The sequence below is a fragment of the Netta rufina genome (assembly GCF_964035555.1).
Source record: "Netta rufina genome assembly, chromosome: 6".
Classification (NCBI taxonomy): Eukaryota; Metazoa; Chordata; class Aves; order Anseriformes; family Anatidae; genus Netta; species Netta rufina.
The window spans coordinates 30,895,407-30,912,873 of NC_140129.1; the positions used below are offsets into that span (position 1 = coordinate 30,895,407).

At 41.7% G+C, this 17,467-nt stretch overlaps 1 protein-coding gene across 2 annotated transcripts in view; it reads left to right on the forward strand.

Moving 5' to 3' along the window:
- Positions 1–4,819, forward strand: part of ACTR3 (actin related protein 3) — a 29,672-nt gene extending 24,853 nt beyond the window's left edge. The window contains exons 8-13 of one of the 2 annotated variants that reach the window (XM_084288769.1): positions 306–479; positions 1,023–1,115; positions 1,583–1,708; positions 3,217–3,300; positions 3,640–3,766; positions 4,790–4,819. In XM_084288769.1, the coding sequence (XP_084144895.1) occupies positions 306–479; positions 1,023–1,115; positions 1,583–1,708; positions 3,217–3,300; positions 3,640–3,735 (573 nt within the window). In that variant the 3' untranslated portion in view covers positions 3,736–3,766; positions 4,790–4,819. Of the gene's footprint in view, positions 1–305; positions 480–1,022; positions 1,116–1,582; positions 1,709–3,216; positions 3,301–3,639; positions 4,520–4,789 lie in introns of those variants that run through there. The other variant, XM_084288768.1, reaches the window with a different exon arrangement.
- Positions 4,820–17,467: the final 12,648 nt, after the last annotated feature.

The following is a 17,467-nucleotide window of genomic DNA, read 5'->3' on the forward strand; positions in this document are numbered from 1 at the left end:
GGCAGTTCTTCAGTATACTTTAGAACTCATTTCTCATTGCTATAGAAGTTTAGAGGGAAAAACAGAAGAAAAGTAATTTAACCCAGCAAGATGTGCTGCTTTCAGTGCTGCACAGAAATGATTTCTAGTAGCAGAGCTATTACTGTATGCAGTAAACATCAGTTCAGCTGTTTTTGAGGAAGATTATTTGCCAGTTTCAAACTCTTATTCTTGAAGGTTCAAATCACTATACTTTTACAAAGTTGATACCATGTTTTCTGCTCTACTTAACAAGATACTTACAACTGTATATATTTAATTTTCAGGAACGTTTTAGTTATGTTTGCCCTGACTTAGTAAAAGAGTTTAACAAGTATGACACAGATGGTACAAAGTGGATTAAACAGTATACTGGAATTAATGCTATCTCAAAGAAAGAATTTACCATAGATGTTGGTTATGAGAGATTCCTGGGGCCAGAGATTTTCTTCCATCCTGAGGTAAGTTGATTTGAATTGTCTTCACCTTTTGTTTTAGGTACATTTTAGATGGTGTCCTACAAATAGTATTTGTAAATTATTGAAGTGGTAATTCCAACTAAGGTTTCTGCATTGGTAAATTGGTATCAGCTATTTTAAGTTCTCTTTCCAGTGTAAGGAAAAATTAACTGGAAATAAATCTTTGTTTTTCTTTTCCTTGAATTCCTCTCTATGTTCTCCTGTGAAAGCTTTTGTTTCATGTTAGGGTGTTTTGCTTCAGCTCTCAGCATCTGAGAAGGTCATGTATTCTTTGACCCATTGTGGTTAACAAAAGCTGTACAGGAGAATAGCAAAATAGATAGTTTAGGTTTACTGTTCTTTCCAAACTTTTATAAATGTCAGTAAATATAGCTAAGTAATATATTCCATTAGCTTTTTCACTTTCACTGTATCCCTAGTATAATGGGATGGTTCTTTATTTTCCCCTTTCTATTTTTAGCCCCTTTTTCTTTGCAGTATATGGTCCTGCATGTTGACTTACTGTTTTTTTATTCTTGCTTGTAGTTTGCTAATCCTGACTTTACACAACCAATCTCAGAAGTAGTAGATGAAGTTATTCAGAATTGTCCCATTGATGTTAGGCGTCCTCTCTATAAGGTATGTAGCTAAAATGTTTTTTAATACTTGTTTTAGAAGGATTGTGGTTTATATTGAAATATGTATTGGCAACACGGTTTGGAAAAAAAAAAAAAAAAAAAGCAATTTCAAAAGCAGAAACCTTTTCTGGAAGAGTGTCCAACATGCAGAAAGCTTTATATTTACTTTTGAGTAATGAGACATCCCATTCTGAAAAGTTATATGTAAAGGAAAGAAATAAGGAAAGTAAATCTAAGTGAAAGAAGTGAGACACACTAAGATATAAATGAATTTTAAAGCATAGTCAGTTTTAATATCACAGCCTCTTTGAATTCATATTCTGTTGTGTATAAGTGTTAAACAACTTAAAACAGGGTAATAGCATACCTGTTAACTGTGTTTAAAAAAAAAAAATAAAAAAAAGGAGTAGATTAATTAAAAAATTAACTGTAGGTCTTCACCTTTATTTTTTTTATTTCCTTAAACAGAATATTGTCCTCTCTGGAGGTTCAACCATGTTCAGGGACTTTGGTCGCCGTTTGCAGCGAGACTTGAAGAGGACAGTTGATGCAAGACTGAAACTTAGTGAAGAACTTAGTGGTGGCAGACTGAAGGTTAGTTCTTGTAGCCAATGCATTTAACTAGCAGCTTTCTATCCCTTGTTACCTGGAAAATGCAAAAATAACATACTGGAACAACAGTCTTGTTTGAAATTTTCTCACCTTCATTTAAGGTTCTTCTACAGGCTTTTCAGAGATTGATATATTGTAGAGAGTTAAAGACTGTTTCTGGGGGCCATTTGTATAACATTGTAGGAAGCTACAGTACTGTTTTGTATTTCAAAACAGTATTTTGTATTTCATAAAGACACTAAAAGGTGTGGCACAGGCTCAGTGCAAAGCCACTAGTAGCAGTAGTAGCTAAAGGACTAGAGTATTTGCCCTTTAAAAAAGCTGAGAGAGGTGGCTTATTTGGAGAAGTCAAATCTTTGTGGGGTCCTGATAGCAGCCCCCTTGGAACCTGTGTGGAGGCTATCAAGGTGCAACCAGGCCCTTGACAGTGCTGCATGGTGACCACGTGAAGGACAGCAGAGTCTGAGCTTGGATGTAAGGAAAATCTCCTTGGGGATAATTGGGTGTTGGATGGGTAACTGCACAGAGAGGTTGTGTGGTCACTATCCTTTGAAGATTTGGTTGGATAAAATTCTGAATAATTTCCTTTGACCTCCAGGAGATTGAACTAGAGACACTGAGTTCTGTTCCCATCTGAATAATCCTATGATACTCTGAAATGAATTAATATTCTCACTGAACTGCATGTTCTTCAGTTTACATGCATTCTACTTCTTACCTCTGATCTTATTTTTGCATTTTTTTCTGTTGACTCTGGATACATAAAAGATATTAGCAGGTTAGAATATTTTTTGAGTCAATAATGAAGTGATTTTCTCACTTAATTTTTAGTAGTAATATAGCTAGACAAGCTCGAACAATACTTTTTAAAAAAAAAAATAATGCTTTTTCGTAATATGCCATGGAGGCAACTCTGAAGTTTGTTATAAACAGTTCCTTAGCTCAAGTAACTCAGGTTATTCTCAGTTCTCTTTGTGAGACAGACCTTTATGTTATAGGTTGCAAAAGCACAGCTGTGCATTGATCATAGCTAAATTTTTGATCGATCTGCAACTAATGCTTTGTTAAAATAATGACACAAAATTTAAAAACTAAGTTTCAGAAGCCTTCTTTGAAAAGGGATAAGTAGTACGGATCTATTCTTGCAATTGCATAGCTATTCCCTGAAGGAAATTAAACAGAAAATTGAAGGTGGATAATCTGAGAGGAACGAGGGTGGTAGAGCTGTTGAGAAAATTGGCATGAATGCAAATACCTTAAAATATCTGAAAAGTAGATAGCTCTTGCTAATAAACAAACACTTATTTCTTAGTCTGGGTTGTACAAATGAAAATCTGATAGTATAATTGTGTGTTTACATACCAACCATTTAAGAAAAACTATTTTGTGATTAGTAAGCTTGGAATATAGTCCTTTAAATGATTTTTTTTTTTTTTAACTAACAAAAGCAAATGTTAATATATTCCTTTTTTTTTTAAATTATTTTATAGCCTAAGCCCATTGATGTACAAGTCATTACACACCATATGCAAAGATACGCTGTTTGGTTTGGAGGATCAATGCTGGCTTCCACAGTAAGTTAGCTATAAAGCTAAACGTGTTTTAGGCCTGGATATGTTTTTGGGTTTCTCATCTACCATGTAGTTCATATCGAATGCAATTGGGGGATTTCTGATAGTTTTTAGGTAAGAAACACTACACTCTCCCTCAAAGCTTTTGTATTGGATTTGGAAATTCTAAAAGAGCAAATGAAAGCTGAATTACTTCTGTGTTTTTTTTTTTTATAGTACGTTTTGGTTTGGTGTGATGAATAGTACTTACTTTAGGTCTTCCAAATCATCTGTATTTGCTTTTTCCCATTTGCTATGTAAATTATAGTGTTGTTGACTATTTTTTTCTCTTCCTCTTTACAGCCTGAATTCTACCAAGTATGCCATACCAAAAAAGATTATGAAGAAATTGGTCCTAGCATCTGTCGTCACAACCCAGTGTTTGGAGTCATGTCTTAAAGCTGACCTTGCAGGGGTCAGGGATAGGGAGGTGGGGAGGAGTTTTTCTGATCACTCGTTTGTCTGATGGCTGGTATTAAGATAACAAACATGCCTTGACAATAAGAAAAAGACCAAACGCAATTAAACAGGATTACTTTAAGTGTCTGAACATGCGGATGTAGTGGAAAGCCAAAATGATCACGTTTTTTCTTTAGATTATTTGACTTGTGCGTAACAAACAAAGTGGGTTTTAGTTCTTTCTGTGCCCTGATATTTTGTATATTAAAGAATTATCCAAGATTTGGTGGGATTTGACGGTGTGTAGATAGTCAGCTCTCTAATGCTTCGGTTGTACCCTTTTATGGGTACAACGCAGGAGCTTGTTTATATTTCTTACTTTTTTTATACTTTGAGGAAAAATATGAATTAAAGAAACTGTAATATTTGAGAAAAAAACTACCAGTGACCATCTTTAAAGTAAATTAAAGAAAAGTCATTAAGACTCATGCAACTAGTTCTTGAAAATCATGACCAGTCTAAATCCTGTTCCACACGATGCGAGTGCTTTTGGAACTAAGAAGCTAGTATCTTGGATTAACTGATGCCTGCTAGTGCTTTCTGATTACTCGGTGCATTTTCATTCTATCTCTTGCTTTAAAAAAAAAAAAAAAAAGACAAGACTGTTGGACCAGTATTGCAGTTCTGTAGTGTCATTTCTAATTAAAACCAAATAATCAGGTTATCAAAATTGGTGTATTTAAAGCCTAACACCATTCCAATAAAGGCACAAAATTTCTTTTTATGTTTGTGTCAGACTTGTTCATATCATTACATGGGAAGTTGTGAGCATGGGTTCCTACATATCCGCTGTTGTTTTTAATGAGTAAGATTGGCTTGTAAGATAGAGATCACTATGTGCATTGTATAAGCTGAAGTGTGAGCTTCTTAGAACTACAGTTTATATGTTCATCTAGATAGCACTGATCTATATAAACCTAACATCCATCTGCATTGTTAGGTTTGTTCATCTACTTCATTCTGTAACTGTTTTTTTTTTCCATTTTCTTTCAAGTGGTGGCATACAGGAGACAGCTCTGCGTTTTAAATCTCTGGTTTTTCTGCAAGAAAATACCATGTAGATAAAAAGTGAAGTGAAAACGATCTCTTTCTCATTCTTTCTAGGAAGAAAGCTTCATACTTGGAATTTCTATTAATACTTGATGATAGAAAACACCGATTCAGACACTTCTGAACTCACAAATGTAGTTAAGACTGTTCATGTAGAAGACCACAAGAGGGAGATCTCTTGGTTTCTTCTACAGAATTCATTATTCCTCGAGTTCTCTTTTTAGAGAGAAGCTCTTCAATTGCCAGAGCTTTCAGTTACTTCAGAGCATGATAAACGAGCCTCCAAAACAAAGCTATATATGGAAAGCTGGAAAGCTATTTTTACAGTAAACATTACAAAACTTGATGTACTGGAATTGAAGAGAACCTTGGTGCAAACAGGAAAAAAAAAGAAAGTTAAATAATGGTATTACAAAGCTATTATTAACCTCTCCTGATCAATGATACAATTTTTGTATACCTGGCTTTGAAAGGTTGTCCATATAGTGACCTTTTGAGTAACTGCTGACTAATTCATATGGTAAGACACACAGACAAATATATGTAAAATAGAGATTAATTTAAGCTGTGCTTTTCCAACAGTCACCTAGTTCAACTGTATCATGCTTTAGTGACTGGATTTCCTGGTACACGGCAATGGCCTGAAGATAGGGCAACTTTTTAAGACAGACCCAATTTCCAGGGAAACAAATTTACTTTGAAGATTTATTCCTGAAACACAGACACGTAGATTCATCTTTATATACGGATAAAGTTGCCTGGCAATCTTGACAGGTAGGGGAACAGTCTCTTCCAGTAATTCCCACAGGTGTGTATGTGGGGGCCCTGTATTTTGTGGCTGGAAACCAACATGACTGACAACTGGACCACACTGAGTTATGCTGGAAGAGAAGAGGTGCCACTTGCATGCCTTCATGCAGGCATGCTACCCGTGCACTGGAGAACAAAACTGTCGTGCCAAGCCTAGCTACTGGTTCTGTCAGTGCCGTGCTAGCTGCTGCAGGTCTTCCCTGCTGGTGGCAGAGCACATCTGGGTACTTCAGGGAGCTCCACGCATGGTGGGCTGCAGAACTGAACCGGTCCTTGGGGGATGCCCGCAGCTTGGAATTTGGACATGACTGGTCACGAGGAGAAGGCAATTCTGTAATGTGGTTTGGCAGCTAGGCTCTTGCACGAGAGGGGAGGGGGGAAACGAGAGACCAGGCTGCACCAGAAGGGGATGGTGATTTGCAGCCTGACACTGTCAGGCAGTTCTCTTGGGCTGGGATTTCAGGAATGCCTGCTCCCCAGTGGCAGGGAGCACTCTAGAGCTGGATTTTCGTGTCTGACTCAATAATAACTGCATTGACAAACAGCGCTTGTGTTAAGGAAACAAGCCAGATCATACGGGAGCTCTTTGACAGGAGAGAATTGACATTTGAGCCTGGAAGCTGTCAGGCTGAGAGCAGGAGTTGCTGTCAAGTGTAAAATGGGTGGATTTTTGCCTTACAGCTTTTTTTTCAATGAGGGTACTGCTACAGGTACTACTGAGTTCTCAATCATGGGTTTTGATACATGCAGGAGTAATCTTTTCCTAATATGAGGGATGCCTTCTGCCTGCAGTGAATGAAAACTGCTGGAGCAGTGCAGGACAGCGTGGCTTTGGGCAGCCCCTGCCAAGCTCTGGATCCTTGGCACAGAGGTAGATCCCGTGCTCTGACAAGAAGCTGCATGGTCTCAGCATCACTTTGCTGTGGCCGACGGACCTCAGCGCCCAGGGAGCAGGTACCGTGTATGTCCAAGTGCAGCTGTTCAGCCCGTGTGCTGTGTGCTTCTCAGGTGGGACACCCCAATGTGTGTTCATCTTCTCTTGGCTTCAAGAGAGATGCTCCAAGCTTGTTTAGTCACTTGCGGAAGAGAAAGGAGGGGGAAGTACTCTTGTCCTTATACAATGCATTTTCTTGTAGCTGTAGTTGAAAATAATGTTAAGCTTACCATAAAATGAAACAAGTGAGAGACTTTCATAATGTATTTGGTATTTTTTATACCCTAGAGATCATGGAGAAGGCATGGAGGCATTGCTACCTTCTTGTGCACTGGGGAACTAGAAAACCATGAGCAACTCTCATTAATGACTTGGATTGAACAGAGAGTCATGAAAACTTAAACACCCAGGTGTAATATTCAATTATAGTCTTCTATGTTGGGGATAACTTGGGAAATGGCTTACATCACTCCTCTGTGCCTGTAAAGCTGGATCCAAGTCCAGGCTGTCATTTTGGTGCTGCACACATAAAACACGCCCTGCCAAGGTGATACCAGAAAACCCTCTGCTTTTTAATTGTACCCGCTGCTGCTGTTCTGTGCTGGGTTGAATATAAAGCATCCAAAAGATTAATTGCAAAGGCAGGTGTTTTTTTAAAAAAACAAAAATGAACAGTGTTTTTCTTCTAAAACTTGTTGTCAGGAGAGGTTATATAAGAAGGCAATTAAAAACTTGCACCCCTGTACAAATTAAGCTCTTTTTTTTTTTTTTTTTTTTTTTTCCTTGGTTTCAAAGTCCTGTTGTGCTGGTAATTAGCAGGTAGCTCAGCCCTCACCTCCACCTCCCTGTGCAGCCCCTCAGGCAGGGGTACTGCTGGCGCAGTGAATGACCAAAATGCACACAGCTGAATGGATCAGAGAAGAAATACGAGGCAGCAAATGTGGGTCATGCTTGCTGTATAGTGGAGAGTTTAACAGGATTCATGTTTACAGTGCATCATAAAGACAAATCATAATTTTATTGTCTTAGTGACCAGCAGCCAGGGTATTTATGCATGGAAGAGTCCCAGGAACACTGAAAGCTTGAATATTGGCCTGTCTGAACCTGGCTGGCTTTTCTAACTTCTGTGAGTTTGATTTATTCCCCCAGGAAAACAAGAACCCTAGGTTTAATTGGCTCTGTGTGTCAAAAGCTTTTATTTTCATGTAGCTCAACTTAAAGTAAATCAGAGGTCACTGCCATATCACTTCAGGCTCATTTCATTTTATGAGAATTTTTCTTCTGAAATCCTTGGTCACATGAAAGGTTTCATTAAATTTGTATCTTAAGTATCCATGGAAACAAAGATATTTGGACCAAAATGTCCTTCCTCTCACTATGTCACCCACACATAAGGCATGGTTTGGCCAAATGATGTGTTACTGGGAGCTGGGTACAGGGTTGTTTGTGCCATTGCTGCTGGCTGATAGCAAAGTGCTTTTTAAGTTTGCTGGCTGGTAGCCGTTTCGTTGTTTGGGCAGGCTGAACATTTGTTTGCCAAACTCTTGTGGCAGTAAAACTAAGGGAAATGTGTCATCGCTTAAATATTTTTTCCCTCTCCTGAAGAAGCAAAAGACATAGGGTGGTGATTCTGTAGTCCAGATTTCACTTCTGATTTAACTTTTGACAGAGTTTGAATAATCAGCACTGAATGCAGGTCCCCTTCCCTGTTCTGGCCTATGTCTCTGGCTTCCTGGTTTTGAGCAGGAGCTGGGTCATCCAGGACAGCTCGCTGCTTCCTGGGTTTTGCAGTTGCCTCTAATCTTGACATTTTTTATCAGAAACATAATAACTAAAGGGAAAGGACAGGCTGACCCAAAATAGGTGCAGATATATGAAGTATAAGGGGTGCCCTGTGTTTTGCCCCAGCATTTCTCTGTGGTTTGGAGCAGCGAGTTTATAGGAACCAAAAATCACAGAATTGTAGAATGGCCTGCATTGAAAGGGAGCTGCAAGGATCATTGACTCCAACTCCAGTATGTATGGCGTAGTGTAGAACAAGTGACACCAATGCTGTTTAGAAAAGAGTCAAGTAATGAAACTTTTCTTGGTTTCATGAGCTGAAAGAAATACCAGTAAAAGCGTGTTGTTTGAAAGACAAACCAGTGCAGAAGAAGCATTTTTCAGTTCTCTAAGGTGAGAAGACACAGTTTCATGGGTATTTACTCTGTTTCAGGGTAAAACCTCACAGTGTCTTCTTGAAGTTGTTCCAATTTTTTATTTCTTACTGTGGGGAGCTGCTGGGCCTTGTTCTGCTCTGGCCTAGGACCTCAGAGCCCCCTTATGTGGGTGGTGCCGACCTGCCCGGGGCCTCTGCTCCTGCCTCCAGGCCCTGAGGTTCAGCCAGGCACAGTGACAAGCAGCAAGGGCTGTCCCCGGGGAATAACAGCAGGTGACACCTACCAAGTGTCCCTGTAAAACTAGGAGGAAGTCAAAACATAATGAAGATGTGAGGATCAGGCCTTTTTAATTCTGATTTGTGGCTGAAAGGAGGGCTGGAGGCGGGTGGTGGGCGGTCGGCCTTATCGTGGGGAGGCTGTGCTTAGAGCCTTGCTTATTAATATAATAACATCCCACCTCGATATTTCACTGAAGTGGCTTTGGCTGACAGTTTTGAGGCAAAGCAGTGAGGGTTTCATGCTTAGCCACAGGAGGGCACCTTCCCACAAGAAATCCAGCACCAGCACAGCCAGGAAAGCATTTTAGGAGGGAGACTGATGGAAAATGTTCAGGGAGAGGCGGGTGCCTTAGTGATGGCCAGGTAAGGAGGACTGGAGTGTTGCTGGAGCCAATAAACCAGCATCTCCCTGCAGGTGTGGGTGCCTGGCCACCTGCAAGATGCTCCAGGACAAATGGCGAGAAGTGACCCAAGGAGGCAGGGCCGGACCTGCACCATCCACCGTCCACTTTGGTGTCCCCATGCTGAGCCAGAGCTGAGTGTTGGGGATGCTCTGGATGGGGATTAGCACAGGGGAAGACACTGCACACAGGATATAAAGCTAATTTGAGGAGTTACCAATGAAGCTGTACTTCCATTGCAACTCAGCTCTGAATTAATTTAACCTGCCCTTGCACCTGGCACCACAGGCAGGGCACAGGAGACAGCCCAGGGTGCTGTGGGTGATGCTGAGACTTTGCAGAACCCGATGATATACCCATGCACAGGGGCTGAGCCAGGCAGAGTGGAGGTGAGAGAGTTTTGATAGTTTTCTTGTAGCTAGGTGCTGTTGGTGCATTGTACTTGTCACCCACAAAGTGTAGATAATGGTGATTACCCTAACATGATGATACTTACTGCATGGATGTCACAGCAATTTTGTCAGTGTGGATTGTTACGCATTTCTGAGCAAAATAGGCTTTTACCTGAGTGTTAGTTTGTATATTAAAAGAAGTGTGTTTTTCAGAAGTTTACCATTACAGTGATGCTTCTGTCAGGAAGGTTTCTCTGGTCATGGATTCCCAGACACCATCTGACCCCCACGCTCTCCCAGAGAAGCCTGCTTCCTGAACATTGCTCTCCCCTTGTTTTAAAGGCAGCCATGAAGGCAGGCACTGCCCACATCTCATCCATGTCTCCTGTTTCCCACAGGGCCCCGAAGTTGCCAAATGAGGAATGGTAAGGTATGGAGTTGGGTGCAGAGATGCTATGGGGACATGATGCTGGCCATACCACATCCCAAAATGCAGCCTGGTTGATTACATGGGAGTGTGGGGGTCGCAGGGTGTCTTTCAGGTCCTTCTTCCAGGGATGTGCTGCACCAGGAGGGCAACCAAGCCTCCGAGTTGTGAAATTCTGGTAACATCACTTCTGCAGGTACAAATGGTGCTGCCTAAGTACCTGTGATGCTCTCCTGCTTCTCTTCATCTCTTCTGTGTGGGGAAAAGGTTCCTCACCTGTCGTCTTTGCCCTATGGAACTATACAGGTCAAAATTAATGATTAAATAGCAGGAGATAATGCTTCACAACATGTGGGGTTAATGTCTTATTTTGTAGCACTTTATAAATGCCTTTGTTTCCCCTTGATAGCAGAGAGATCTAAAGACTTTCTCAAGATACTGTACTGATTACAAATAATAAAGCAGTAGATTTTTTTTTCCCTTTGTCCCTGTAGCAGTGGATTTGTTTTTAGCTATGTGCTAAATAAGTATATATATATAAACAAAGTAAGTTCTTGCTTCCTTCAGAGTCTTTTCATTATGATTTTGTTGACTTTTTTTGGTCCATTTAACTTAGTCGTTCAATGTAGAGGTTAGGTAGCGGTACTCTTCAGTGGTCCCGACATGTTTACATTTCTCCAATGGTAACAGCACATTTACCTGTGTTTCAGCAAAATTGGTGGTAAGTTTTATATCTTGTGCTGCATCACAGCTGGGTTTTGGACTTTTACAAAGAAACCATAGGGAAGACCTGTCCGAGCAAAATGCAACATTGGCACTAATAAATACAGTGTATGTTCTTACGTTATCTCTTTAGAGGGTGATGCTTTGAACTGAAAAGCAAGGGAATAACACTGGTATTGTGTGGGCTGGGGGCAGCAGCTGCCAACAGGGCTGGTGGGAGCAGAGGGATCCAACTGCAGTTGTTTAATGTGGCTGGAAAATACTATGAGTAGTTAGAAATTGCTGCTTGAGATCACTGTGCAATAATTGGTCAAAGAGCCATACATGTACTGAAATCTAATTTTTCCCTCTCTTTCTGTAAGATGTATATTGATGCATCTTCTCTCTGCTCCTATCTTGTATCAGCTATTTTATCTGTGAAGCCTGATGTTGGACATGGATGCTGATACTGTATGGGTCAGTTCTGTAGGTTGTTCTTCTCCATGTGTCCTCTCCGCAGTGCTGCTTGGGAAAGACCACAGAGGTTTAGGGGTGAGATGTGCAGTGGCAAAGCTTCCTTGGCTCACCTGAACTTCGAGTACAATTTTCTCTTAAACCAAGCCTGCAGACAGCTGGGTGTAATTCAGCCTGCAGCTTGTACTGCTGTAATTCAAAGAGATCAATGGATAAAGTAGGAACCTATAACTGACCTATTTCAGCTGATGACTTCCTGAGCAGGGGCTCACAAATACAAGTGGCCTGAAACAAATCCCAGGATAACTCTGTGCCACAGGGTAATGTCACATGCCTTTTGTCCTCAGGTATCTAATATAAAGGCAACTAACATAACTGCATAGTTTGGCAGGAATCTTTACCCGTAGAATGCTTAACAGATTTCTTGTCCCTAGGAGTATAATTTTCTCTCATCCCCAAAAGAAAGCTATATAATGCTCATCATATTTGTTTCTAGAGTTGCAATGTGCCAAAAGTGCACCTCAAACTTCCTAAACTTCAGGAAATGAAGTCCTGCTGCACCTCTGGTGGGGCTGCAAACACAGGCCAGGTAGTTTTGCAAAGCAGGACTTTCACCCAGGCTTCCCCTGACACTGCATGTACATTGGTTACCTATAGCACACTGGCATTGCTAAATCAGCCCAAGTAACCCTTAGACAGCTTTAGAGACATTTAGGGTTTTCAGCTTATTTATTTATTTAAATGTTGTATTTTTAAATAAAGCAGGATTGAAAAATACTTTTTTAATGTGGTCTTGAAGAGATGTGCTTTTTTCCAAGAGCTTTAAGAAATAGTATACTTAAATAAACAGAATGGTCACATGCCTAATTATTCAGCCTACTTTATAGGAAAGTAATTCTGCTATTTCAGATTCCAGTTTGAGAGGAAAAAATAAATTCTGGTGGCTCTTGGAAATAAATGAGCCCAGGTGTGTCCGTGTCTGCACAAGGAGGGAAGGGAGCGATGTGGGTGTGAAGGGCAGAGAGCACTTGCTCGCTGAACAAGGAGGGGTACTGCTCATGTTCATTAATCACGCTGATTGCAGCAGCCAAATATTTGATTAAAAGGATGAATAGAAATAGCCATTGAAGCAAATAAGCTTGTGGGGTCTTTTCTGCAGTGCCAGGGCAGGGAATAACCCTGGAATTGAAAACCCTGCAAGTGAAAACTCCCTTAAGTGCCCACCTAAGGGACCTGTGAAAATTAAACAGCCACAGCTGTACTTGGGCAAAGGGGATGCTGCCCATCACCTGGGGGTGCTGCCTGTGAAATGCCTCCTTCAAAATACACCAGGGAAATTGCTGCCTTGAAAAAACATGCAAGCAAAAAAGCTTTTGATGATTTGGTGGCAGAAGTGGGGAAATCAGGGCTCTAAATATTCTTTTAAAGCTCCTTTTCAGTACTACTACTAGAGGTAGCTTTAAAAAATGCCCATGTGCAAAGTTTTTTGCAGATGGGAAGTGTAATGAAAATCCAAGATGACATTTAACTGTGAGGAAAATTGCTATTTCTTGTGAAGAAAAGTGTACTGTCTTGCTATGGGCAGAAATGAGGAATTGTCTAAAAGCTGGCATTTCTGTAAGGATTTTCATGCTGAATCTATCCAAAAACTGCAGATAAAGGGAAGCACAAATATTTCCGTCTGACCACCAGAGAAGTGTGAGCCTGCTAGGGGCAATGTTCTTTGTGCTCCGTGGCCATGCCCAGGTGTGTGGTGCTCCAGCCCCATGCCTGGAAGCTGCAGGTTCCCACAGACAATCGTCCTTGTGGCCGGGCAGGTTTCTGTGCTGTCCTGGTTTCAGTTAGAACAGAATTAATTTTCTTCCTAGTAGCTGGTGGAATTCTGTTCTAACTGAAACCAGGACATGTGCTCATTGGGGTGACTGGTCTGCCCTCCCGCCACACGCTGCTGTCAAATTTGCTTGAGTCTCTGCTTTGGATACTCCTGATTTTCACAATCCTTCAGCGTGCAGCTCCTGGGGCTCCTGTGTGGCCCCCCCAAGCCTGTTCTTGCTGGTCCTCAACACCATTGCAGTGCTGCTCCTTTATCCCTCTGGTTCTGGTGCTGCCCAACCATGTTCCTCCAGCTGACCCAGGGAACAGTCATGAATTGGTGGCACCAGCCAGTTCCTGCTTGTACTTGCTTCATTTATTGTCCATTCTTCTTGGATTTCTTCTGTATTATAATTTTCCAAGCTTTGCTTTCTATCTAAATAAAAATGCCACACTCTTTGGATCATATTTCCTGTATCTACAAGCTAGACTTTTCTCTGTCTCATTTAGCTGATATCCATTTAACTTCATTATCCTCTCTGGGCCTAGCCTCTGAATTAGTCTCTTCTACAAATGCCATGAATCTGCCACTACCTCCCTTAGCCACATCATGAGGGAGTGTGTTAAATAACTCTGGTCCTAAGCAGTCCCTTTGGCACGCTGCTAACGCTTTAGCCAGTGCTGTTGTGTTAAATAAGAGGCAATGAAGCTAGGGCCACTTTGCCCTCTGAAGGAGCCTGGTGGGTGCTGGCATGCGATGGGAGCTGCAGTCCTTTCTTTTTGTGGCTGGGGAAAAGAGGCAGCGCATTGATGTGGCTTATCCTGCAAATCTTTCTCTTTTTCTTAAGCAGGTGACATGGCTTGTGCCTATTAATTGTCTGCATTTCACATGCAGTTGAGCTAGAAGAGAAAGCTCGAGTCTAAACAAGAATCATAATAAAATAATAATTCAGCAGGGAATACAAATCACAGGAGTGTGGGTAAAACGCAAAGCCTTTTTGCTAGATGGACTGCAGAGCCTCAGCGTATCCTGGAGAATTTCATAAATCTAATGAAGCTTTCACACCTTGGGGGACAGGGCTGGAGCTGCTGGGCTGCCTATCCATCTCGGGATCAATAGCGCAGTTAAGTAAAAATCACCTGCAAATAAAGAACATGGAGCTGGGAGTGCAGCTCATCTCTCATGGAGGAAACAGCATAATAATCCAAAAGCCTGAGCCAGCAATTTTCAAACCCAGGGCTGCATCCACGATGGTGCTTTTTCTGTGGGGTGCCCCAGCAGTATATCAGCAAAGTGGCAGCAAGCATCACACATGTAGGAGGACCTGCTACAGATGTGTAAAAAACACGAGTGTGGGGAGGTGTGGGAGACACAAAGGCTGTTTGTGATCCCTCCATGCAGCTTGGTTTTGGGGGCTATGGCTTCAAGGCGCTCAGCAGAAGGCAAGGTCTTGTAAGAGACACCAAGCCTGGTAGAGCTGGCTTGGAGGGGCTACACATGACCCTCAGTAGGAGATGCCCACAGGCACTGGCAATACATCTGGGATGAACAAAAATTCAACTCTCACTGAGGTAGGACCTGTCCTTCCCACACAAATACAAAACAAGACTCGGATTAATCACCCAGTGAGTGAGGTAGGTTACAGAACAAATTTCTGTGTTTCCTTGTGACTGGGATTACTTTTCTCCTTCACACCATGCAGCTTGGCCCTGGCAGTGGGTGAGCACTGACATAATGGAGTGGGAAGGAGCCCGCTTTTGGAGAGCAAATTACATTTTTGCTTTTGCCTTTGCAGGGACGGGAGAGCTGTAAATTTATTTGTCCCTTAGAGGTCATTGCCTGGCAGTGCTGTGCCTTTCACTGAAAGGAAAAATCAAAGTTATATTCCAGAGGGTAAAAGGCAAAGGAGCCGATGGTGGTTAAACACGTCGTGTATCTTGGGTTATCTAGCTGGCACGTGCCTGCGTGAGGCCCAGGAGTGAAAACAAAAGGGCCTGGTAAGGGGGAAATCGGCAGAAAAATGGACAGGAGAAGAGGTCCTTGGTGGGACATGACACAGCAGGACACAAAAACCTCAGAAATGCCAGACAGTGCCCCAAGCACACACGGATTGGAGCAAAACAATGAGTGAAGCGATTGAGACTCCGCCACGCTGTGTTGGGGTCACGGCGAGATTTGTTTTTGTGCTTACTGTGGTAGTTGTAATTTCTAGTTTAAGTCTGTGCACAAAATCAATAGCACCACAAGTGAAAACCTGCCAACCTGTCTACAGGATTTATTTGACACACCGGGAGCTTGAAGCGGGTGTGAGTTTGAGGCGTGGGGAGCACCGTCCTCATCCTGGCACCACAGCCATGTAGGCTGCAGCAGTGGCGAGCTCCTGGAGGCCTTCAGGGCTTGGAGAATTTCTCTTCCTTAAGGAACTCGGGATTTCTACATCTAATATCTCTGCTTTGATACATGACTTGTTATAGGGATCACGACTTAGAGACCCAAAATCATTTTAAAGGCATTTGATTGCACCAAAAGGTGAGCTAATCCCCTAGATGACACCGCGCTGAACACATGGTCCTTCAGGAACACAGCAGCTCTCGGGCTCATACAGCAAGCTGCCAGGGCTGGAACTGGCTCTTTTGAGAGCTACCCAGAAGGAGAGAATCTTTTTGTCCTTCTGGGTTAAGTAACACAAGCTAAAGAGGTTGGAGGAAGGAACAAAGGTTCCTTTGCTCTTGCCAAAACAGTTGGAAGAGCAAACTAAGGGAATAACTGTATAGTTACCTTTACCATCTTTCTTCACAAAGGAAGTGGGAGCTTCATTTCTTCCCTACTTAATATTTTTTGACTAAATTGCTCATGTACATAAAATGTTGGACAGTATGTCTTGGAGGAACTTTTGGCAGATGGTTTCCTTGCTCCTCTGAGCAGCTGATGTGTGACCACAGGTGACAGGTCACCTGAACATCATGGCTTTGTTTCTGCTTGCTAACTGCCAAACCTGTCCTTTATGCATCACATCCACCTGGAACTCATTGCTCTGCAGCAAAAGATGGGAAATTAAATGTATCATTGATACAGGCTCAAATTTCATGGGCCATCAGTATCCCTTGGTGCATAGAGCTGCGTGTCTGAGGTTGTCAGTGAAGGGGCTGCTCACTGCAGGGACTGGGGCTCAGCCATCCCTCCTTCTGCTGGGGGCTGTCTCCAGGCAGGATTTTATCTTAAGACACAAAGAATTAAATGTAACTTTTTCCACCTCTTTTTTTTTTTTTTTTTTTTTCTTTTTCTTTTGCTTCAGTTCCCAGTCTGGCACCAAAGCTGGAACATCTACTGCTGGTAGATGTATGACATCTACAGGGACAGCTTGTAGAAGACTAATGACCGAAAAGCACAAGATCTGCTGGTAACTGCTTAATAACACAGTGTTTTAAAGTGCTTCTCTGACACGTCCATTTTTTATTTACAGAATGTGAAATACATGCAAATATAGCATCTTTGGGATGGCATGCTGAGCCCTGGGGCATTCACAGATCCCAGCTATAAATCTGGAATAAGGCAACGCATACTGGCTGTGATATTGCTATTGTTGTAATAAACTTGATCTCTTTGCTCTTTTCACCCTTTCCATCATTTAAGATAATGCAGATTTCTACTGCCCAGTCTGGTACAGCCACATCTAAACTGTCAGGTCAGCACTGAGCTGCTTTTTTCCCCTTAAAACCAGTAGAAATTGGGGTCCAAGTTCTCAAAGGTACATCATCCCTTAACCCCAAGAGCTGTTACTACTTATATCAGCACCAAAACCTTGTCAGAAAAATAAATTTAAATGTTGAAAAACATAAGATCTGGGGAAAACAGAAGGGGAAATGTAATCAGTAGGATGATCATACAGTCAAGTCAGAAGGATAATGTAGAATAACGGGACTAACAGAAATAGCAGGTGCCTGGAAAAACAAAATAAATGATGAGAAATAAAATTATAGGATAGTATGAGAGATGTGTAGGAGAGTGAAGATATGATGAAATCCTACCTAGCAAGCTTAAAGAGATAACAACATGTAGGATGGTGTAGACATGATAGAGAGGAGTGATGGAGGAAGATTTAAAGTGAGGGTTTCTGGGGCTGCAGAAATAATGAAGAGAGACACTGTAGCTGAGATAGAAAAAATGTATTATGCAGAATTATACAGAAAATGGCATATTATTCTGCACTGTCCCAAGTAGGAAACAGACTT